At 42.7% G+C, this 24,098-nt stretch overlaps 1 protein-coding gene across 1 annotated transcript; it reads left to right on the forward strand.

The window, feature by feature from the left end:
* The first annotated feature begins 1,153 nt into the window (after positions 1–1,153).
* On the forward strand, positions 1,154–23,241 carry TKT (transketolase). Its single transcript, XM_059480197.1, has 14 exons — positions 1,154–1,388; positions 6,091–6,208; positions 7,596–7,709; positions 8,358–8,455; positions 10,108–10,299; positions 11,106–11,224; positions 12,093–12,286; positions 12,805–12,969; positions 13,577–13,733; positions 18,163–18,293; positions 19,316–19,399; positions 19,574–19,667; positions 21,255–21,377; positions 22,948–23,241. Exons 1-14 carry the CDS (start codon positions 1,282–1,284, stop codon positions 23,133–23,135), a joined length of 1,884 nt encoding a protein of 627 aa, XP_059336180.1. The 5' UTR covers positions 1,154–1,281; the 3' UTR covers positions 23,136–23,241.
* The last annotated feature ends 857 nt before the right edge of the window (positions 23,242–24,098 follow it).

A 24,098-nucleotide genomic window follows, 5' to 3' on the forward strand; every position in this document is an offset into this window, starting at 1 on the left:
AGGTTGTGACTTCTAATGCCACTTGAGCTTTCTAGAACAAACATGAAGTATTTTACTTGCCTATTTAAGTCTAGTATTAATGCCGTAGTGTTCAGAATTGCTAGGGAAAATGTATTGGCTGATTGATGGCTGGTGAAGTCAGTATTTTATGCAAGAGTCTCTGTGTTCATCACATTTTTTAATATATGTTATGGAAATATTAATTATATCCTGACAGGAAGCCACATGGGGCAAGTCTGCTACTGTTTCTCCTGTGTGGAAGAACCAGGTTACTGTTATGCTGTGGGATACTGTAACATTCTTTTAGACACAAGAACAGACTGCAGACTGGGATGGCGACCAACAGCTTTAAGGAGCAGGGGTTGAATCAAATGTGCCGAGAGGTGATCCTGCCCCTGAACTCGGCCCTGGTGAGGCACACCTGGAGTTCTCTATCCAGTTCTGGGCTCCTCAGGACAAGACAGACAAGGCACCACCGGAGAGGAACAGCGGAGGCCACAAACATGAAGGATCTGGAGTGTCTCTTATGAGGAGAGACCGTGGGAGCTGGGCCTGTTCATTCTGGAGAAGACTGAGGGGACCTCCTTAATGCATATAAACATTTAAAGACAGGTGCCAAAATAATGGTGCCAGACTCCTTTCTGGAGGCCCAGCAACAGGACAGGAGCAATGGCCAAAACTAAACCGTACGAAATTCCACCTCAACTGAGAGAACTTCTTTACGTTGAAGGGGGAAGAGCACTGGAGCAGCTGCCCAGGGAAGGCGTGGTGTGCTCCTCCCTGCAGACATTCCAAACCCACCCGGACCCGTTCCTGTGTCACCTGCCCTGGGTGACCCTGCCCTGGCAGGGGCTGCACTGGGGGATCTCCAGAGCTCCCTTCCAGCCTCACCATTGCTGTGATTCCCTGAGCGATGGCGGGCGGAGAGCGCGGCTCCCTCGCCCTCAGCGCCGCCTCAGCGCGCGCCGCGGAAATGGCGCCCGCGGGAGGAGCCGGGGCCGCCGCGGGGCCCGCGCAGGGCGCTGAGCGCTGAGCGCTGAGCGCAGAGCGGGCCCGGCCCGCCCCGCCCGCGGGCGGCGGGAGGGAGGATGGAGGGAGGGAGGATGGAGGCGGCCGCTCCTCTCTCCGCCCCCTCGCTCCTCTCCCCTCCCCCGCGCTCCTCTCTCCGCCCCAGCGCTCGGTCCCGGTGAGCCGCGCCGCCGCATCGCAAAGCCCGTCCTCAGAGCAGGTCCAGCCGCCACCGCCCGAGACCCGCCGCCGCAGCCCTCCCGCGTCGCACACATGGAGGATTATCACAAACCCGACCAGCAGACGCTGCAGGCGCTCAAGGACACGGCCAACCGGCTCCGCATCAGCTCCATCAAGGCCACGACCGCGGCCGGCTCCGGGTGAGTGAGAGAGGCGGGCGTGGAGCGACTCAGCCCCGGCCGCACACCAGAGCCGCGCTCCCGCATCCCGGGGCTGCATCCGGCCTCGGCATGGTGCGGGGAGGGGCCGTGCCGGGCTCCCGCTGCCCGAGACGCTCCGGTGCCCGGGGCACAGCCCCCGGTCCCGCGGTCCGCTTCCCGCCCGCAGCGCGGGGATGCGGCGGGCCCGGCCGCGGGAGCGCCGGGGCGGCGTGCGCGGGGATGGGCAGCGGGCAGGGCCGATCCCGCCGGAGCCCCCGGCGCTGATGGATGCGCAGGAGACACGTGTGGAAATGGCGGCCGGGGGCTCCGCGGGCACAGCCCGCCCGGGCCGGGCCACGCCGGTCGCCGGTGCCGCCGGGTGTTGTGACTGGGAGAGAATGCTAAGTTGGGGCAGGACTGGAAACCAAAGAATTTGTGCCCGAGGCGCAAGCGGCTTCTTTTTCATTGCGTGCCCGTCAGTTGGAACTAATTCTGCACAGAATTTCAAGTGAGCCCAAGTGGGATTATCTGTGCAATGCCCGCGGTCTCCAATGGGCAGTTTATTCAGGCCTCTGGACAGGATTTAGTGTGGGCTCTGATGTGTGCAGATTCCAGGGTTATCCTTTCTTTGATCGTGCTTTACCTATGGAAAAAAAATCTCTGCAAACAATCAGCTTTTAGTCATGTAAAATCAAAGCCTTTTTTTTTTTTTTTTCTGCTTGAAAAATATATGAATGCTTCCATATAAAGTGCTGGGCTTTTTTTCTTTTTTACACATATCCCATCTTGTTGCAATTTCCTCCTTTGGCTCTCTTTGAAACTAGCTGCAGTGTTTAAAAAAATCTGACTGAATCCCTTGGATGCTGAGGTTTCTGTGAAGAAGGATGATGTGCAAAATATTATAAAGCTTCTTTGAATTGCGTTCCAGTCCCCACCCTGTGCCTGGCATGAGCTCCCTCACGTGGCTCTCGGAGCTGAACTTTACTCGTTCCGTTTGCAGCCAGCAAGTAAAAGTGCTGCTGTTGTTCTTCCTGTGGAATGAGGTGTTGGACGCGGGAAAGCTCTCAGCAAGTCAGAGCAGTGCTTTTTTACAAATCTGTCTTGTTGGGTCCAGTCTGGAGAGAGAGGTATAGAATACCCAACAATTGCCCTTTTAATTCTTGATTTGTTTCAGAGCTGCAGTGTACAGTATTACACAAGTCTGTGTGAAAGTGTAAATTGAAAACTGTGTTTTGTAGAGCTTGGGCTTCTGTGTTCAGTTTCCAGTAATTATTTTAAGCAGGCAGCAGGGATGTGTGGCATCAGTTGTCGCATCAACAGATAAAATTATTTCTCTGGTTTGTCTGATGTGCTGTTAAAGAATAAGGATCATACTACAGCCTCTGTTTTTCTTCCGTGGTCCATGAAATTCACCAGTAAAACCATTCTCACCATACTGATGAAACAGTAAAAGTAGTTTTACTCAAGCTTTTTATTCCCTGGTTCATCTGTGCTACAATACTGAGTCCTTCTAGCACAAAGGCATTTTCAGTAATCCCTCTGGTTTATTCTGCCACTGGAGTTGTGTAGTCTGAAATTATTACACAACTTGATAACAAGCAGATTATGAAAGATGGGCTCTTGAGAGAAGATTCTGTTGATAAGTAATATATTTTCTTAATCAGATTTGGTTGCCAAGATGATGGTGTAGTAATGTGCCCAAAAGACATTCAGTCTGTTGTGGAGTTAGGCAAAGCATGTACATTTCCAAAGCAGCTGTGCATTATGAATGTTTCTCAAAAACTGAGACAGTGTGCTTTGCTTAAATAGCTGGTGTGCACTGAGGATGGGAAAAGATGCTTGAATGGAAGTTAAGGTTAAATATAAGCTTCCAGTTAGTTAGAAATGTGAATTGTCATGACGGCTTTGATTTTGTTAAGGAAATACATGTTTGTTAAAGGTGTAGCTTGTAAAAACTGCAATAAAAGCACTTCAGAAGAAACAGGACCTGCCTACACTTTCAAGGAAGTAATTTCTGTGAAGTGTGGCATGTATTGCAACATAAATGGTGGTGTGGTAGATATGTCACACCAGTTCTTGCAGTCTTTACTTCTTTTACCTTCTGCTAAAGAAAGTACAGTCTTTGCCTGGGCAAGACCTAACTCAGTCTGATCCTGAAGTTGCTCAAACACATCACTGAGTATTTCATCAGCTGGAGTGGAAAAATTCAGTGAACTGGAAAAAAAATTTTGCACTCAAAATTACTTACGTGGGCAAAAATTTGATTCGTTTAGTTGTAAAGATTGACCATACTTGCTTTGAGGTGTGGAAGAGCTTTCTCTTTTAGATAAGTAGTCCACACATTCCCATTGAAATGGGTAGAGTGTCTGCTGTAGCTGATGATAAATTTCTGCAGTTTTGAAACAGTGTCTTGGCTTCCTAGAGCAGGATGGATACATTCTTAAAAGTGGAAGTTGCAAGAGTTTCTTAAGAGGCAGTTAAGTTTCATAATGGGTGATGTGATCACTTGTTGCAGATGATTTTTTCTTCAGTTTTTTTTTTTTTTTTTTTTTTTTTTTGACTCAGTGTTCCATTTTAGCTTTCCACTGCTATCCTTTGAAATGTGTGGATACATGTAGATGGAACAAACATCACTTGATTCACAGTAATAAAAAAAAAACCCACAAAACGAACCTGGAGCAATTATTTTACCCTTGTTTTGTGTGGATCCAGGATTTTGGTGTTGCAGGTATACTTTGGTTGGGTTTCCTATCGAAGGACTGTATTTCAAAGTTAAGGTTTTGGGTTTTTTTATTTCAAATAGTAGAAATTAATTTAATTAACCTGTAGCTTTAACAAGATGTTTTTCCAATTTTCAGGTAATTTATTAAATTTTTCTACTTTTTTTTTTTTATTTCCACATGCTACCATTTTAGGTGGTTTAAAACTTTTTTAATCAAGACCAGGAGTTCATAGAAGTATGGTTAAGTATAAAGTTAATAAAATTAAAGGAATGAAAGCTTTAAACAAGCATGTAAGGCTTATTGATTAACTCAAATATATGAATATTTACTAATATGTTTGAACCATGGTTTAAAGCTAATTCTCTTGGTTCCCTGTGTGTGAGTACTTACTAAGGGATCGACACTAACCATAATTTGTATTTTGCTAGTGTTTTGCATGTTTTTATTCTTTTATTACAGTTATGTTGGGGATATTGGGTGGGAAGGTTTATTACTATCAAAAGAAAATATTCTGGTTCACTTAGTGAAAGTGTTGTCTAATCCTAACATGCATGGTAAATGTACATGTAGGAAACAAAAGTGACACTTTCACAGTCAGTTTATCCTGTTTTACAAGGAGGATCAAATATTTGAAGAATAGCCTGCAAAAGATGAAAAGTAAATGTGGGTAGAAGAGGAAGTGAGAAGAAACAGCTTTTTCAACCTCCTTACTATTCATCATCCACTTTCCTGTACTTCAGTAGTGATGGCTGATGTCAAGAATTATGTTTATATCAGAGAAATCTGAAAAATGCTATTTTCCATATTCAATAAAGATTCTTAAGGAGCCTCCTTACCCCTTTTAAGCTTTATGGCAAGTGAAAACCAAGGCTGGTACCCCCAAGTGGTCAAATGGTGCCACCCATTCCAGGTGCATAAGAACTACAGTGATTATTATGTAAATTACAGTAATCTAGAGAAATAAAAGTAATTCTGTGTCCTCCTATTGCACTTCCAATGAAATATATCCCTTGTCATGGAATAACTCCATATTTGCTACTTGCATGACCTCTTCACATAACTTTATGTTCACTTGGTACTTCATGGCACAGCTGCCTGTGTATTCCAAAGGCAAGTTATAGTTGAGTATGAATTCATGTGCTGTTATCCCAGACAATTCAATGGGAGAGACTACACAGATACTGAAAAATGTTTGATAAACCAACACATATAATATTTCAAACTTAAAGATGTAAATGTAGAAAATGTTAGTTCCCCTCCTAGCCAAAGGTTAAGCAATTTAGTATTTTACAACATGTATCTGGGTGTTTACTGGAGACAGTAAATTTCCATATCCAGTTTCAACAGAAGATGAAAAAAAATTGCATTATTTAATGTCCCCTTTAAAAATCAGAATTCTTATTCTGTCAGCTCTAATGTGGTACAATGAAATGGTTCCTAAGTTATACTATTATAAATGTTCCAGAGCTCTCTGCAGAAGTTAATCTTGCATTACCAATCCCGGCACGTGCACCAGAGCCTGAACAAGTCCTGATGCCATGCTTTCAATTTCTCCACTCAGCGAGTGGCTCCAGTTCTGTGGAAAGCCGCCCTTGTTTCCTCTGCATTGGTGTGAATTTCTGCCACCAGATAAATCAGTGGAGTCTGATTTCAGGCCCAGGCTGACACAGCCTGTGGCTGAGTGTCCTGTGCTTCAGCCACCCCTTCAGGTGGTGGTCCTTGGCATGGAGAAGAAGGGAGACTTCTAAAAAACAAGTTCTTGAGCTATCAGCAGGGTCTTGATTGAACACCCATTTCAACCAGATCAGAGGCTCCCTCTGCCTCAAAGTATCTGATTAGCACAGGGGTGGGTTATCAAACACTTCGAGTTTGTGCATTTTAATGCTGGGGAGTTGGGGTCTGATGAAGTGATACTTTAAAGATGTGGTCCTGAGCAAACAGTAACACAAGTGGTAATCTTGGGTCTTCTTGACTTGTAGCCACCCTACATCATGTTGCAGTGCAGCAGAGATTATGTCTGTGCTGTTTTTCCATACCATGAGGTACAAAGTGCAAGACCCCAGAAACGCCAGCAACGACCGGTTTGTCCTTTCAAAGGTAAATAAATAATTACTGGTTTGCTGTCCTGTTACAGTCTGCTAGCAAAGAGCTGTCTGTCTGTAGATTTAATTGACTTGTCTTCTTTGACTTGTGTTTACATACACCTACATCTGCAGAGAAGTCTGTTGGAAATATCTGAGAGCCTGGAATTTGTCTGCTTCAGAAAGAAAGAAGCTGGCTGAATTAAGTTACAACATAAAAAACAGTTACAACAACTTAAATACAGTTTAAAAAGGGTCTTTGTAATGTGTCCTGATAAGTCTTAACTCCACTATGTCAAGTTGTTATAATGTTAAATAATAAATATTATATTGTCTATACAATCTATCAGGATGCAGCAAGGTCTATTTTATTTTTCTAACAAGGCAGTTGCAGTTGGCTTTTGTGCTCATTGTTAAATGCAGCCCTGCTGTTCTGCCTGCAGCCATGTCACAGTGGGCTCTAATTCCTGCCAGCTTCTCAGGGAGCATTGCATGAAACAGGGCAGGTTAGTGAGTAGTTTGTAGATTGCACTCCTACTGTGCCAGTATGGTACTAAAGTCACCGTTACATCTGAAGCCACTGTGGGTCAGAAAACACTTAAACCCCAGTCTGTGCTGCCTGTTAGTGTTTCTGTCCCCTCCTACATTGTGTCCTTGCAAATCACAGGGATATATTATTCATATGGCATAAAGGCAGGTGAGGGCCTTCAGAAAACATAAAACATGGAAAAGATGTAAAACGTGGCAGATGAAGTGCTCCTGTGATGCACATTCCATCTCTGAGTCAGAGTCCCTCAGCAGGGCTGTGGAGCCCATGGTGAATGTCCTTGTGCTGGATGTAACTGCTGCCATGTCTGGTGGCCACTCTGAAAGAAGGAACTGAGTGAGAAGCAAGCAGTTGATGCTGAGGTGGTGAAACACTGAGAGTCACTTCCTCATGTTTACTTTAGCTCTCTAATTAATCAGTGTTTCTGTCCAGAGTTGCTAAATGGCTTCAAACCTCTGCCTGCTCTTTTGACTCCTGAGGACTCCAGGGGTGGAAGATGACTGCTCCACAAAGATGGAGTGGAAGGAGTGGAGTGGAAGATGACTGCTCTGAGTGTACAAAGCCTAAAACTTTGCCTATTGTCACTCACTGCATTCAAGCCTGAGTACATTCATTCTGAAGGAAGCTCTAGTGAGATAACACTGCTCATCCTGCTGGGGTGCTGTAAGCAGGGGCATGGGGAACTTGGAAACAAGCATCAGTGTGGTGTGTGCATTGTAAAAATGTTCAATAACTCCATGCCTTCCTGATGGGCACAAGAACCTGATTTCAGGGTCTGTCAGCTTTGTAGAGTTTTGTCTTGGTAGTTGGGAATTGTGAAACTTGTGTTTTGTTTACAATTTCTGTTTCTCTCTAGGGTCATGCAGCACCAATTTTGTATTCTGTTTGGGCAGAAGCTGGCTTTCTACAAGAAGCAGATTTACTGAACTTGAGGAAAATTGATTCTGTCCTAGAAGGACACCCAGTGCCAGTGAGTGCTCATAATCTTTGATATGAAAGTGTTTCCTCCTGTGAAACAACAAGTGTATGTATTTCACAGTGACTTTGGTTGCTAGCTGTTTGGTACAGGAAAGAGAGACTTCTAAGAAGGATGATGGCATTTATGGCTTCACAACTGAATTTGAATTTGAACTGTGTTTGAATGAGCATGTAGAAATGACCTTTAATGTAGTAGTAAAGTTCTCCTACAGCCCTGCATGGCAGTATTTTCCATTTCATAATAAATGTTTAGGTAAAGTTTCATCCAGGCTTCACTTGCCCTTTAAGCAGCTTTGAGGTATTTCAAGAGTTTACACCCAGTTTGGCCACTTCATTGGTCTTTCCATTCCCAGCCAGTTGTTTCAATTGATTCTTTTTTACACAGAATCATCAATTCTTAACTGTTGCCATCCAAACCATAGCTGAGAAATTCCATTCCCTCTCAGAGTGCCCAGTTAGCTTGTGACAGTCAACATGAAGGAAATTGCATTGCAGGGAAATCAGGGGTTCAAGATTTAGAGGGACTTGCACATTGTTATGGCTGAGAAGCTGCATTTTGGTGCACGTTGAACCAGCTGCTAGCACTGGAAATTACTTCCTCTATTTCATAACTACAAAATAATTATCTTTTTATTCTCAGAGACAAGCCTTCACTGATGTGGCTACTGGATCCCTTGGGCAGGGTCTTGGTGCTGCTTGTGGAATGGCATACACTGGCAAATTCTTTGACAGAGCCAGGTAATTCCATTTTCATACTTCATGATTATTCAATGGGAAAATTTTGTTAAAATTAGATAGATAGATAGATAGATAGATAGATAGATAGATAGATAGATAGATAGATAGATTCTCCTTTATTCAATCAATCCAAATCTGATTTCAAATTCAGGTTTTAAATGATAGATAATTACAAAGCTGTTACCAGTGAAACTACCAAGGGTTTAAAGCTTAGCAACAATTAGTGCACATGTGTGTTTCTTTTGTGACCTGACAGCATTGCAAGCTTATGTTCCTGAACAGAGAAGACAGGGAGTTGTTGGAGGAGCCTCTAACTTCCAGAGAGTAACTGATATCCATTTTGAGACTGGATGAGTCCCTTTAGAAGGAAAGTGCAAGCTGGAGAGGTCTGTTCAAAGTCAGATGACAAATAATGGAGAAGGTTGGATAAGGACCTGTTATGGTCAATAATAGCATAATTGAATCATAAAGTAGGGCTCCAAAATGTTATCAGAAAGGCACTCAACTCCGCAGAGACAAAAATGACTGCTCCTGCCATTTGTTTTGTGCACAAGAAAAGAAGATGTCTAAAGGCAAATCTGTATGAGGAGGAAAATAGCCTGATGTGGTTGATATATTTTATTTGACAGTTCTAGTACATCCAAGCATAGGCTGCCCAGTTAATGTGTCCTACACTTCACTAGCTTGAAATCATTTCTGTGAAAGATGACTTGCTGATTTTAATTGAGTTTAGCAGATGCTACGTGTGGAAAAAATCTTAACTAGTGCTTACATGACAAAAGGAAAAGGTGGTCTTGCGTGCAGCACTGGGGAGCAGCTTAAGTGCAAGGAGTTCACATTTAGCTGAAGGCAGATAGGAATCAGATCAAAAGTCTCTTATAGCTTCATGTTGAGTAAAAACAATATCACTGACAGCCATCTCAATTATTTTGTTTTAAAATTATATATTTGAAGGATAATTTACCTTTTTTTTTTTTTTTTCATTTTGGTGGGTAATAAGCATTTACAAAGTTTTGTTGTCCAGAAGAAGAGTGGAAGTAAAAGACAAATGTTGTGGCTGAATTTGGTAGAGATGATTCAGTACTCCTGCTGAGTTTTATCTAAATAAAGGGCTTCAGTGGTTGGAGAAATAGTCTACAAAGTCATTTAATGTTGGTTATCTTTTTACTGAACTCTGAATTTGTTATGCAGTATGCTTTAATCCATAGCTGAGCTCATCTACAGTTTAGAGTTTCCTGGAATTAATTCCTGTTGGTTGTCCTTCCAGAGGGTATATGGGAGGAAGGAGGAAGCAGAGGTAACTGTCCCTGCATTGTTCAGGATCTTGCTGAGTCACAGTGACAGTGTTCAATGGGCTTGTTCAGTCAAGCCTTGCAGTGGGAGGCTTAAACTTGATTTTTTTTGAGACAAAGGTTTGGAAAGGAGTGCAGTATTTCTCATCTTATTTTTCTAACGTGTAACGGCTCATAACTATTTGAATTTGATTTGTCTAAGGTTATGTAACTTTAGCTGAGGTGAATGCATTGAACAATGGGAACTGAGTTTGGGATAGAAAAATGAGGTGAATTCTTACTATGAATTATTGGAGGAGTTTTGATTTAATAGTGCTCACAAATCAAACCTAATTTATTTTCATTTTTAATTTCTTCTAGCTATCGAGTGTACTGTCTGCTTGGAGATGGAGAGTTATCTGAAGGCTCTGTTTGGGAGGCAATGGCCTTTGCTGGCTTTTACAAGCTTGATAATCTTGTTGCTATATTTGATATTAATCGTCTTGGACAAAGTGACCCTGCTCCTCTGCAGCATCACGTTGAAATCTACCAGAAACGCTGTGAGGCCTTTGGGTATGTGAGTGGGAGAAGCTCAGGATAATCTCTCATTTGAAAATGTATGTTCTGTTTGCTTCTCAGAATTGTTCAAATGAGCTTTCAGCTCTAAAGGATTCCATCAGCATGGAAGAGGGCCTTTCATAATGCCTGATATTGGTCAACTTTAGGGCTGCAGCAGGAATATTGGAAGTGGCAAAATTTGTTGGTTTTGAGGAAAAATAAGGACTGCTTGCACAGATAAATCTGTCAAGGGTCTTAAAACTGTTTTTAACATATCAAATTCAGATTTTATAACTGTGACCACATGTCCTATTATAGCAAGTAGATCAGAAAAAAACAGCATGGAAAGAGAATTCTTTGTGTATTGACTTTCATTTAGTTTCATATTTCTATGCAGATGCAAAATCCATGCTAAAAAAATGTCAGATACAATAGAAACCAAATCATGCCTGAGTGTTTAGGGTTTTTCTAATCAACATCTATTGTCAGTTTTCATCTTATTTTTAGATCTTTGATTTGCTCTTGTGATTAAAAATGGCCATTATATCTGAAGAAATGTAGGATAACTTAGTTATCTGTGGGCTGTGAATTTTGCTCATAGTTGTTGATCCCCCTGTGACTCATTTTGCATTATAAAAAAGCAGCTGTGCTATTTTTTGTGGTCTCAAATAAATGCTAGTTCGTGTTTCTGGCATAAATTGGGTCTCTTAAAAAGACACTGCACTGGAATGAAGTTAGTATTTGTTATTGTTATTGCTGACTACCAGAGAGTGTCACATGCTAAAACCCTTTAGAAACAGTTGATCTGTTTGTGTTCTTAGCTGGCATGCCATCATTGTGGATGGACACAGTGTGGAGGAGCTTTGCAAAGCCTTTGGCCAGGCCAAACATCAGCCAACAGCCATCATTGCAAAGACTTTCAAAGGCAAAGGCATATCAGGTAATAAAACAATTCTTGCTTTGCATACACACATAGATATGACATACACCTAGTGCTGCAGTGCAGGCAGCTGCACATCTCAGCAACAGCTGAGAAGGTCTTTGACCCTCTCTACCTGTCAGCAACATTATTGCTGAGAAAATTGGTTTGGTCCTGTCAAGTGGGACGTGTGCCAGCTGTGGAGTGTTCTGTCCGTGGGATGGAGCAAATGCACACTCAGTGTGTCAAGGGTTGCCATGATTTCCTTTAGCCACAGCTTTTAGCAGCACTCTGAGCTTGCCTTTCTGACCAGATAAATATTAGTAACAGCAGACAATATCATTCCTTTTCATTGAGTAAGCAAGCAAAGTTCATTATTTGCAGTGACTGAAGGAAAAGTGTATCAGCCAGAGAGGTGATTTGGCTGTTAGTGCTGGGTGCACAGATAAGAGTCATCAGAAGCTATTAAAATAAAGCTGTAAAATATCAGATCTTGTTTGAATTGGACACCTTGGTTAACTGTTGTTTCAAACTTATCTGAGTTTGTTTAAATAGAACTGTTGAAAATTCATAGGAAATGTTAATGCTGATTTACTGGTTGCTTCCTGCCACACTGAGGTCTGTTAGGGGCAAATTTACAAATAATTTCTGTAGAAGGTGCTGGGATTTTGTCACAAGTTTGGAATATATGTAATTTGATCATGTAAAATTCCTCCTCTTTGTTTAAATGTTTGTCTTAATGCAGCTGAATACTACTGTAATTGTTCAAGGAATTTCTTCCTTGGAAGAAAATACTGGACTGTCATACACCACTGCACTTTCATCTGGGTAAAATCTGAAGCTAAATTGTTTTTATATTCTTACTTGTAATGTGACTTTAAATACACAGGTGTTGAAGATAAGGAAAGCTGGCATGGAAAGCCCCTTCCAAAAAATATGGCTGAACAAGTCATTCAGGAAATAGATGACAGAATCCAGAACAAGAAAAAACTTTCTCCAGCCCTTCCAGAAGAAGATGCACCTATAGTAAATATCAGAAACATTAAGATGCCATCTCCACCAACTTACAAAGTGGGAGAAAAGGTATTCCCTTCTTTTTCACTGATGGTCAGATATTTCAAAGTGTGAGACCATTTAACAGGATGGCAGGAGGTTTTGTGTTATCTCTTCCCCCAGTTGCAACTACCCACCTCTTCTCAATAGGCAGACATTATTTCTGTAGTGTGACACAGTCAACTTGCTGGGTATCGAAAGGGTATATAAATATATTAAAATATGGAGATTCAAATCACTCTTCTTCATTTCATGATCATTATCAATTTTATAAACTATTTTATGTGCCTTTGAAATTGAAGAAACTCCTTGAGGTTCAGTGAATTTCTATGATTGGAAAGCAAGGTTTAAACATTTCCTAGTCAGATTGGTGGGGAGTTGCCCATTTCAGCACAGATGTATTTCTAATGCTTCGTTGTGGGTTTGTTTACTCTTCTGTGTGTCACCATTCTCATGTGTACTTTTGATACTGCTATCATTTGAAAACAATAAAACAGGAACAAAAAAGCAGGAAGCTACAGCAGCCCTGGTGTGTTTTCCTTTTGCAGTGGGCCACCCGCAAGGCTTACGGGGTTGCGCTTGCAAAACTGGGCCACGCCAACGATCGAGTGATTGCCCTGGATGGCGACACAAAGAACTCCACCTTCACTGAGCTCTTCAAGAAGGAACATCCCAGTCGCTACATTGAGTGCTACATTGCTGAGCAGAACATGGTAACTGCTCCCTTGGCTTTGTTGAAAGATCAGTATGACCATTCAGTGTGAGTCCCCTCACAGTGGGGGTCTAATACTTGTTTTTCAAATAAATGTGAGGTAATTGTAGCAAAAACCAATTTAGGAACCTTGTTCTAATTTCTAGTTTGCTAAAGAAGGGCCCTTTTAGTAAATACCAGTCCAAATAACACAGGTAAATCCATTCCCTCTTACTAATGATGATTTTTGTTTTCTGGAGATAGCAAGACCATGTCCATTGGACTGAGAACCTTTGATCCAGGAGAAGAAAGAGAGGGATAAGTCTTAAAAATCTTTGAATGGCTGCTTTAAGCAGATAAAGAAAAGAAGCTGCCAGTAAGAGACAACAATAACAGCTAGCAGTTGAAGCATGGAGCAGAGGAGATGCAGGAGAATAGATACTGGGAGGGTGAGTTGCCTCCTTTCCTTTCTGGAAATGCCAGCAATTAGAAGCAGGACTAAACAGAGATTTTTAATCTGCATTGAGAGCTTCTTGCTAAATTTTTAGGGCAAGAAGTCGCACAGATGATGTCCTGGAAACCACTGGTAAATGAGGAATTCACTGTTCTTACCCAATGTCCAATTTCAGGTGAGCATTGCAGTTGGCTGTGCCACTCGTGACAGGACCATTGCTTTTGCCAGCACCTTTGCCACCTTCTTTTCACGGGCGTTCGACCAGATCCGCATGGCCGCCATCTCCGACAGCAACATCAACCTGTGCGGCTCCCACTGCGGCGTCTCCATCGGTAAGGGAGCCACAGTGTGCCCAGGCACTCCCTGGTGGCTGGCTGGCAGCCAGATGGACGCTGCTCTGGGCAGGGAAGCTGTGCTCTAGCTGGGTGCTGTAACAGTGGCAGCAGGGATAGCAGGAAGTTGTATTTGCAAGTCCACTTCTGTTGTGTTTAGAAAGAATGAGAAAAATTTCAAGCTGTCATCGGCCTTGTTTTTCCTCTTTGGCCCGATGAAAATAGGACTTTTCCCTACAAGATTTCCTACTGTACAAGTACAGACTGATATAAAGGGATTGGACTGAAACTGAGGGGTTCAGGTTCCATTTCATCTTTGCAGTTGATGAAAAAAAGAGGAGAATATTCTTTCTGTGGAGAGAATAGTCATGTGCTTACTGTACCATTGTTTCCCAGTCTCTTACTGGGAATCTCTCTCTTACTAATGATAACTGTTTTTGCACAGATGCTCTTGTCCATCAATCTCAAAAACACTTTAGAGATCACACATTTGAAAAAACTACTTCAACTTATCCCAGTATTTTTACTACTGAAATTGTTAATATGGTGATTAATAAAATCTGAAATCTCTTACATACTAAGGAAACAGGAACTGTGAAGCTGTTACATACTTCAGAAAATTGAATCATAGAAAGTTTTGGTTGGAAAGATCTTAAAGGTCATCTCCTTCCAACATCTCCCACTAAACTAGGTTGCTCAAAGTCAGGCAGGACTTACCCTTGGCTGTCTTGAATCACCTCCCTCTCCCCATGTGCCTCAGTACAGCTTCTAGGAGGATGTGTTCCAGGATCTTCCCAGGCACAGAGTGGTAGTTGGTAGTTCCCAGGATTCTCTCTTTTCCCCTATTTGAAACCAGGTGCAGTGTTTCCCTTTTTCCAGTCAGTGGGGACTCCATCTGGTGCTGCTGTGACTTTTGCTGGGGAATGTCTTGGCAGCTACTTCAGCCAATTCCCTCAGGACTCTGGGATGCATCTGCTCAGCTCCCATGGACTCTGTAGGCTGAGGTTCCTCAGGAGATCACAAGCCTGATCTGTTGTGGTTTAATCCCAGCTGGACACCAAGTACCACCCAGCCACTCACACACTGCCTGTCCCTGCAATGGGATTGGGAGGAGAATCAGAAAAAAACTTTTAAGTTAACTGCTACTACTACTACTACTACTAATTATAGTAATTATAAAAATAAACTGAAAAGCACAATACAATTTCTCAACACCCACTGACCAATGCCCAGCCTGTCCCTGAGCTGTGGTCAGCCCCTTGGAGCCCCCCTCTTTCCCAGTCTGTATGCTGAGCATGGCATTCTGTGGTATGGAACATCCTTGTAGCCAGTTTGGGCCATGGTCCCTCCCAGCTATTTGTCCATCTCCTTCCTGGCAGAGGATGAGGACACTGAAAAGTCCTTGATTTAGGATAACACCAGACAGCAGCAACCAAAACATTGGTGTGTTATCAACAGCATTCTCATCCTAAATCCAAAACACTCCACTGTACCAGCTAAGAAAAAAAAATGAACTATCCCAGCCAAACCCAGGATGTCTAACAGCAGAAGGAACTTTGCTTGTCCAGACCCTGTCCTGGTGTGGGAAAAGGGTTTGCCAGTGGAGACCAAGGCAGCAGAGTCAGCACATCTCATGCTGGCTGAGGGACCTCACCAGCAGAGCCTTCTCTGGTCTTGGCTTCCCACTGTCACTGTTTGGAGCACGTCAGATCATAGTGGGGTTGGCTTTGGTTTGAAGGAGGAAAAGAATTTTATTTTTAATCTGAAATGCATAGACATGACCCATGAAAACAGGAACAGACTTGCATACCAAGAAGAAAAATGCAAGTAGATATTCATGCTTGAAAAACTAGTAGGTATTTGTAGGGAAAGTGAAAGAGAAGGAGAGCTGACAGGGGTAGTAAATTAAGGTTCACTGCCTACATCAGTTTTTCAGTTGATTTAATAGTTTTGGCCGGCAGTAAGGTTTGGCAAAGAGTTGGATGGGTTTTTTTTTTTCATTTAAAACAAAATAGTTAAGTTGATCTGTAATATTGGTAAAGATTTAAAGATGCTTCATAAACACGTGTAATCTCATCCCAAACTTAAAACTTACCTGTAGCAGTGCAGTTCTCTGGAGCAGACTCTGTACATATTGTATATGTAATTAAGGGAGGGATTCTATTACAAGCCTCTTTTTAAAATCAGTCCTTCCACTTTCAGACTTCTAGCAAGCAGAGTGTTGATGTAAAAGCCAAGTAGCTTTGGTCTTTGCTGATTTAGGAAGATGAAACTCTTTTGGGTTACCCAAATTGTCTCCTAGAACTACACTTCCAAGTTTCAATTTTCAGCACATGAAATGTTCTGCTGGGAGCTGTGATGGTGAAGTGCAGACTTGGATTTATAAAGTTGTTTGAGGTACAAATCTCATTCAAGCCTCAACTTGATTTTCAAAAAAGAATTTCAACCGAAAGTTTTGCAACTTATATTAAGAGCTATATAAAGTTTTATAAAGAGTTATATGATGTTAATGTAAGTTTTGCAATTTATATGAAGAGTTATAAAGAAAGTTATTCAGAGAAATCCTTTAGCAGTTAAAAAATTCAATTTTAAATGAAAGGGTATGAATGAAGCATACTTCCTATTAGAACTTTGGGCCTGCATGGAATTCCAAATCTGCATGCAATTCAGAATCCAATCTGGACCTGTGGTGAAAATTGAAGTTTTATGTATGCAGTTCTAGGCAGACCTGGGCTTCTACTGCACTGAAATTTGAACCATTAAACTTATGAGAAATAGCTATCACAATGACCTTCTGTACAAGTTCACTCCTAGACCAATAGTTGCTGATGGACTGAAACATTAAATAAGTTATAAGGTCATAAGAGTATAATGGAAAAATCTGTATTTTTCAAACTGAACATACAGAAAAAGAAATCATAGCGTACATGTGTCAGAAATAGAAATATCTATTGTTTAGACTGTTTTATATTCTGGACATTTGCTACTGCTCATATTAAGCATTTACTTCTTTTATTAAGCTATAAATGTAAGTTTTGCAGATGTAATTCAGAATTATACTCTCATTTGATCTGTTGTATTCCAAAACCATATAAATTTACATTTTCATAAAGACTTGGGACCAGAATCAACTTGATTCCAGTCTGTAAGTTACTTTGAATTGAATTGAGGCGCTTGGAATGTTGGTGGTATTGGCACCATCATAGCAAAAGCAGGACAAGCATAAGTAACTCTCTGCATTCGATAATATTCAGATTCAGGATATTAAAATTATCACCTGATAACTTTATTCTTCATAATTTCATTTTCCTTCTATGCCTTCATTGTGCGAGTGCATTTTAGGACAGGAAATGCCCACTGGATCCCTCTCACTCAGAGTACACTCATTTAGAAATTGTGATGTTGAGAGGGTGTCTTCATGTCATGATTGAAAGCCAAGACAATTCCTTTTCCTGGTCTGTGCTTACTTCATTAGTAATGTGCAGTGGCAGAGTTCAATAATTGATCTCATTAACGTGTTTAAAGTTCTTCAGAATCTTGTGCTGCTCTTAGGAACATATTCTCCTCCTTCCTCGTGAACTCGTCCTTCTTGAATAACAGGTAGTGGGTGCATGTGGGAAGGCTCCTAGCCCTGCTGCTGCAGGCTGTGACATGAGTGGATTCAGAGCTCTGTGCATGGCTGCTTTGGAGCAGTGCCATTCCCAAAGCTCCCTTACATAAGGTCACTGGGGGCGGGGGGTGTTGTGGTGGTTGTTTCTTTAACCATGGAAAATCATGGCACCCAGCACGTGTCCTGCCTAACAGTTCCTTTTCAGAGATCTGTGCTATGAGGTGCTTGAGTTGTTAAAATAACAACACAGATGCCCTATTGCTCCTTAAAAGACCTTTTTACAGCATTAAAAAGTACATACATACCTTTCATTTAATCTTGAAATCAGCCTAAGAATTTGAGAGTAGTTGTGCTAATTGCACTCTCCATTTCTGATGGGACACATGCAATTCTCCCTTCACATTTCCAGCAGTTTAAATCTGGAGGAACACTTATTGACAAGTATAAATTTTGTCTCGGCACATGTAAATCTAAAGATGTTCAGATATCTTGTGACCCTCTTTCTGTATCTGTACCCCTCCTATTTGGTTATATTCCTTTTGTGTTGTTTTATTGTTATACTTTATTTCCTATTTTTTCTTTTTAATCCCAGTTCTCTTTCTTTTTAGTCTCTTTCTATCCTTATTTACTGTTTAGATGGTTCCAAGTTTAAGGAGAAGATGATTCTTTTCTCAAGCAGGTAGACTTGCATGTCGTGTGTGTGCCTGATTTTATCCTTTTCTCCTTTTTTGCCTGGTTTACGTTGAACCTCACTTCTATATTGAGTGATTGTCAAAACTGTGAACTTGCCTCTTTGTAACCCTGCTTTAATTCTTCCAGGTGAGGATGGGCCATCTCAGATGGGGCTGGAGGATCTGAGCATGTTCCGGGCTATTCCCAACTCCACTGTGTTTTACCCCAGTGATGCTGTAGCCACTGAAAAAGCAGTGGAAATAGCTGCCAACACCAAGGTTTGCATCAGAGTATTTCTGAGCCAGAAAATAATTCTGGCTTTTGTACTACTCTTGTTGCTTCTGGCATGTTTCTTGCATGTCTCTACCCACGTAAATTCTTCCCAAGGTTCCACTGGGGCAGTGGGATGTTTTCTTTTCAAGGAAAGGTTGCAGACATTCTGTCCAGGCTGGTGCAGAATGAACAATCTTGAATGCTGTGGGCCAGATTTGGGGAGATGTAAATGATTGCACAAGTGCAGTTTGAATCTCTTTTGGATTAAAGTGTAGGTCTTTAGCAAACCTAAAAGTGGTCTACTAGTACCTTATCTCTGGGTTCAAACTTGAAGCTGGATATGGAAAGAGAAATCTCTATATTGAGGATTTTGATCATCTCCTTGATCAGTATTTTCCTTGGCTGCCATGAAGTTTTTCTTGAGAAAGGAGGAAATGATCTGAAAAAATCCAATCTTGCTACTACAGGTTTCTAGTGAAGGAGTGTAACAAATATGATGAGTGGTTTGTGGAAAAAAAGATGGGAGGTGGGGAAAGAAGTAGGAAGAACAGATTAAAGTACAAGTTTGCTACTTCCTCTGGAAGGGCATCTGAACTTTAACTGATGAAAAGCCTTTTTCCTTGCTTTCAACCAAGCATTCTTCTCCAATTTAAAATTGACAAAGTGAAAGTTGCACAGGTATGGTAAGGTTCCAAGAGTCTAATTAACTCAAGTAGGATTCTCCATTTCCACAAGAGAACAAAAGAGAGATAAGTATCTTGGAATCAAAAAGGAAATTGTGAGTTATCAGTGTGCTTTAAGAGGAGGTGAAGTGTTTTGTACTGCTTGAAGCAATCAGCTGTCATAAGGGACTAATGGAAATTGGTGGGGCAGAATTTACTTATAAGAACCAGAGGTAACACAGGAGGGTGAACATCAGACAAATAGAAAAAGTCATTTTTTCTGTATTTTTTGTATAGGATTTATCAACTAGAATGTTAACACTTTTCTGTTTTATTAACTTCTACCACGTTTACCTCGGAAACAGGGCATTTGTTTCATCAGAACCAGTCGTCCTGAAAACCCTGTCATTTACAACAACAATGAGGACTTCCATATTGGACAGGCAAAGGTAAATACTGCACAGATAAAGAGAATCAGAAAAATATGCAGTGTTCCCTTTGTAAAAGCCCTTTTGCCTCTAAAGTGTTGCAAAGATTTGATCTTCTCATTAAAATCTCTAGAAATGTAAAAAAAAACCCAGTAAGATTAAGTGTTAAAAACACATGGACATGTTTTCTTCCAGGTGGTTTTGAAGAGTAAGGACGACCAAGTGACTGTGATTGGAGCAGGAGTCACTCTGCATGAAGCACTGGCTGCAGCAGAGCAGCTGAGAAAAGGTGGGGCTTTTTTCCTTTTGTCATGTAACACCAAAAAAAAAATCAATACCAGTCAGCCTAAGTGCTCACCCTTTGTACTGGTAAACATGAACGACACTGTTCAGGCAGCTGGTCAGGCACTGTTAGCTGAAACTGCAACACAGCGTGCAGCTGCCAGTCTCACCTAATGGAGGAGGTTTTATTTGGCTTAGCAGCATCAGTAGCCATGAAAATTGACAACAGATCACACCAGGGTCTCATTAAAATTGCTGATCTGTGGTAGGGCCCTGTGGGCAGAGCCTTGGGGACACTGTGTGAGAAGCAGGAGTGGCACCTGGTCTACTACAGCACAATCAGCTGCAAACAGGCTGGAGCCAGGTCCCAAAGCACAGCTTGTCACCTGTGTGTGCCCATGAGCACCTGGCCCTGGGCTGGGCTCACTGCTGACCTGGGTTCCTTTGAATGCAGCAACTCTGAACCACTGTGGGAGGGGCACAAATCTATGGCAGTGCTCAAGCCACTGACATCTCACAGCAATGGTAACCCTTCAATGACACAAGAGAAAGAAACCATCAAAAACCCATCTGTGAGTCAGGAGCCTCTCCTCAGGAAGAGATTACAAATAGCAGGAGATAATACAGTAATGCTGCTGTGGCTTATGGGGAGCTTTGTGTGCAGCATCTGGGTGGACTGATACTTCGTCATGACCTTCAGTCACCAGGCTTAGGACATTTTGAAAGTTGTATTTTCAGAACCATTGTTATTTTTCTACACTTACCGTGCTTTACAGCGCTCTGCTGGTCTTGAAGTCTGAGTAATCACCTCTGGAGAGATAATCCCACAGTGCAGAGGCAAAGTCTAATATCTAAAATGTATTGGCCACTAAAGAGCCTTCAGTCACAAAATGACAATAGGGCCTCTTCATGTGTAGGAATCAGCCCAGTGTTCAGCCAGCCAGGATCAGAGACAACCTCACATAATTGCTATTCTTTATAAACAATTGCCATTTGTGTGCAGCTTTAATGAGCCATTGGGCCTGCCTTACGAGGGCAGGGCAGATCTGGGTCTGGTGCCAACAAACCTTAAGGGTGCCCTGGTAGGGCTGGGCAGCTCAGACAGGCACGCCTGAGAGGTGGCAGCCTGCAGTGAAGAAAGAATTCAGAATGCCTACACACCAAAGAATCAGGTGGAAATTGCACTTGGCTTGACAATAAAGGTTAAATAAAGGTCTGGGGAAAAAATTACAATTGACAGCCTGAGTAAGGAGGATTTCTCTGGTGACTGAATTCTCTCTTACCTGGGGAAAGCCAGTTACATTACTTTTTACCAGGGTGCTCTTGGTAACCTTGAGTCCCTCATCCAAGCCTCCTCCATCATGTCTGTGAATAAATGGGTATCACTATTCCACAAGGGCCATGGAGAAAGAATACATACAGAAATTAGGCTTGGCTAGGTTCTGTGGTAGATGAGCCAGAGGTACAGGTACCTGGCAGTTCATGTGGGCAGTTCTCATAATGGTCTAGGAGATCACAGCCATTGTCTGTACCACTGGCATTGTCTTGCATGTTGCAGTTCATTGCTGCAAATAATTTTCATTTGTTCATGCAGAAAAGATCTACATCCGTGTGATTGATCCCTTCACTATAAAGCCCCTGGATAAGAAGACAATACTTGAAAATGCAAGAGCAACCAAGGGCAGAATCATCACTGTTGAGGACCATTACCATGAAGGTAAGAAGGGTCTGGGAAGTCACAGCCCTCAGAAGCTGGAAGTTCCCAGCTTCTGACCTGACAGAGGAGTATGAGACCTGATGCTGTCATCTCATGAAAGTAAAAGAGAGATTTCAGGTTTTTTTGGTGCTGTTAGGATTATAAAGTGACACTGAGGATTGAAAGGCTCCAAAGATTTAAGGGGTAATCAGGGCTGTCTTTCTGATTCACTTGGCCTTGTGTGCCCTTTCTGTGCTTGGTCCAAGTGAAGTCTGGATTCATTTGTGCCCAGTGAAACTGTAAATTCCTGCTATGCTGCAGGGGTTCTGCTCAGAGAGCTCTCTGAAAGGCTGCACAGCAGCTTCTTTGCAGATGTGAAATTGCAAGAGAGACCATTGCTGTGCAGGTTTAAGTACTCCATGTATCCAAAAGCTTGGCTCCAGGTTACGTGAAATCAGATGGTTTGGGCAGTTTCCATAGTTTTTCCACAGTTACTCTGGGATAAATTCCTCCCTTTTTCTTCTCCACCACCATAGATATCTACTATCAGAAATTAGTAGATATAGTTATGAGAATATTATCTTAAATTAAGGTGAACATCACTCTGGCCGGGTACCTGAAGTGAGCTGGTTCTACGGTAAGTGCTGGATACTCCATGCTTTTGTCCCAGACTATGGATGGTGATAGATACCTGAACCTCTTCATTTTCTAGCTCAATGTTCAGCTCTGGATAAGCATTTTACTTCAGGCTTGCAAGACAGCAGTCTTAACTGTGAGGTGCTGAGCAGGGGCTCTGTGCTGGCACAGTGCTCTGTGGTGCAGGCAGGGCAGGTGTCTGTGCTTGCAGGCCCCATCCCACTGAGCTCACCAGTTGCATCCACAGAGGGGCATCTGGCTGCAAGCTCAGCTTGGTCAAATCCCACCATGCCAGGAGTTGTGGGCAGCCCTGTGATCCTGGAAACACTCTCTGAAGGGTATCAATAAGGTGTCCCTTCTACCAGGTTTTACAGCACATGCTTTTGACCCAAGTCCTGTTTTCTTCTTCCTTGGTACCTCTGCTTCCAGTGTCTCTCCTGCCTCCATGCAGTTCCCGTTGCATCCTTTGTGCTTGTGACTGATAGTGAGTCAGAGCTGAGCTCTAAGCAAAGGTTTGAATACATTACATAACCCAGAGAGGTGCCCAGCAGCACGTACAGACACTGTGAAAAGATGGAGCTCTGAGCTGCTGAGATTGGTTGGAATTTCAGCACATTAAGTACACTTGTAAATGCTCTTCAGTCAAAGTGTATTTTTAAACCTGGCTCCTGGTGGCTGATGCTGAGGTGGTGAGAGCTTGCTGACAATCCTGTGCCCTTGAGAGGCCGGTGTGTCCTGCTGCTTATGGCTGAGTACTTCAGAAAAGGCAGCCTGCTTGTCCTCAGGATGCCTTTGGCACAGGACAGGCTTTTCAGTTCGCAGTCAGCCCACTCAGACACGTGTGATTGGTGTTCTCCTGAGGCTGGGGATGGAGGCTGGTAGGTGCAGGCCCCACACACAGTGTGGGTGTTCTGCTGGGACGCTCCATCAGTGCCGTATCTCCCTCTCTCCGCAGGCGGCATGGGCGAAGCCGTGTGCGCCGCCGTGGTGGGCGAGCCCGGCGTCACCGTCACTCGCCTGGCCGTGTCCCACGTGCCCCGCAGCGGGAAGCCAGCGGAGCTGCTGAGGATGTTTGGCATTGACAAGGATGCCATCATGCAGGCGGTGAGGGCAGCCCTGTCCAAGTCCAGGAACGCCGAGTAGACGGGAGCATCTCGTGCTGTGTAACGAAGAGCTGCGTTCGGAGAGGTTAAGGCAGGCAAAGGTGCTTTATGTAGAGAGTTCTAATAAAATACCAGCTTAAAAAACCTTCTGGGGTTTCATCTCTTCTTTTCTATGTGAGGTTTGATGGTGTGGGGCAGTACCTGCATGTTTAGAGCCCCTCTCTGCTCTGCCCCCAGCCATTTCAAACCAAAGGCAAGGAGGCTGTACCCAATGTGCTGGGTGGTGCTGAGGTGGAATGAGATGTTCCAGGTCCTGGGGAACCAACGGGGAGGTGAGGCCCAGCTGGGCTGAATGACAGTGCAGACAGCACAGGTGAAGGAAAAAAAATTGGAACTCCTCATAGGAACTTGTAGTTTTGAGTGCTTGGCTGATACTACAGCAAGGGTGACGCTGAGAAGGACTAAAGGATCTGGAAGAAGAGCAGGAAATTCCCAGGTACTCAAGAGGATGCAGCTCAATGTGTAAGTTGCTTTTTTGTTGAGAACTGACTTTTCTCATGGGACCTACTGTAAGTGGCTTAGCTGTTCATCTCACACGGTGGGATGCACTTGGTGACTTTTTAAATGTTTTGCAGTTTTTAAATGTTTTGCTTATTTTACCCTTAAGCAGTTTCTGTTAAAATTAAAAATTTATGTTTACTGCAGAGTACCAAATTTAAAACATTAAGTATTGAAACATGTTTCTCATCTTGACTGTTCCACAAATTGCGTTTCAGAAAGACATTAGACAGCAGAGGACACCAAAAAAGCCCTTTTCATCAGAGCAGGGTGACTGTAGTTTTCAGTTCACCCAAAAGCCATTTGCCTCTAGCATGGCTACAATGCTCTGAGCAAGGCCTTATTTGCAGACTAACACAAAATATACAGTAGTTTGGGATGGTGAAATATTTCTACAAAGACATATAAAGGAGCATATAAATACTATGAAATAATTTATATTCAT

The sequence above is a fragment of the Ammospiza nelsoni genome, chromosome 11 (assembly GCF_027579445.1).
Source record: "Ammospiza nelsoni isolate bAmmNel1 chromosome 11, bAmmNel1.pri, whole genome shotgun sequence".
NCBI classification, from domain to species: Eukaryota; Metazoa; Chordata; class Aves; order Passeriformes; family Passerellidae; genus Ammospiza; species Ammospiza nelsoni.

Excerpts from the sequence above, each read along its gene's own strand:
- TKT (XM_059480197.1), top strand. The coding sequence starts at position 1,282 with ATGGAGGATTATCACAAACCCGACCAGCAGACGCTGCAGGCGCTCAAG. Across the intron at positions 1,389-6,090 it reads ACGACCGCGGCCGGCTCCGG|CCACCCTACATCATGTTGCA; the intron begins GTGAGTGAGAGA and ends CTTGACTTGTAG. Across the intron at positions 11,225-12,092 it reads CAAAGGCAAAGGCATATCAG|GTGTTGAAGATAAGGAAAGC; the intron begins GTAATAAAACAA and ends TTAAATACACAG.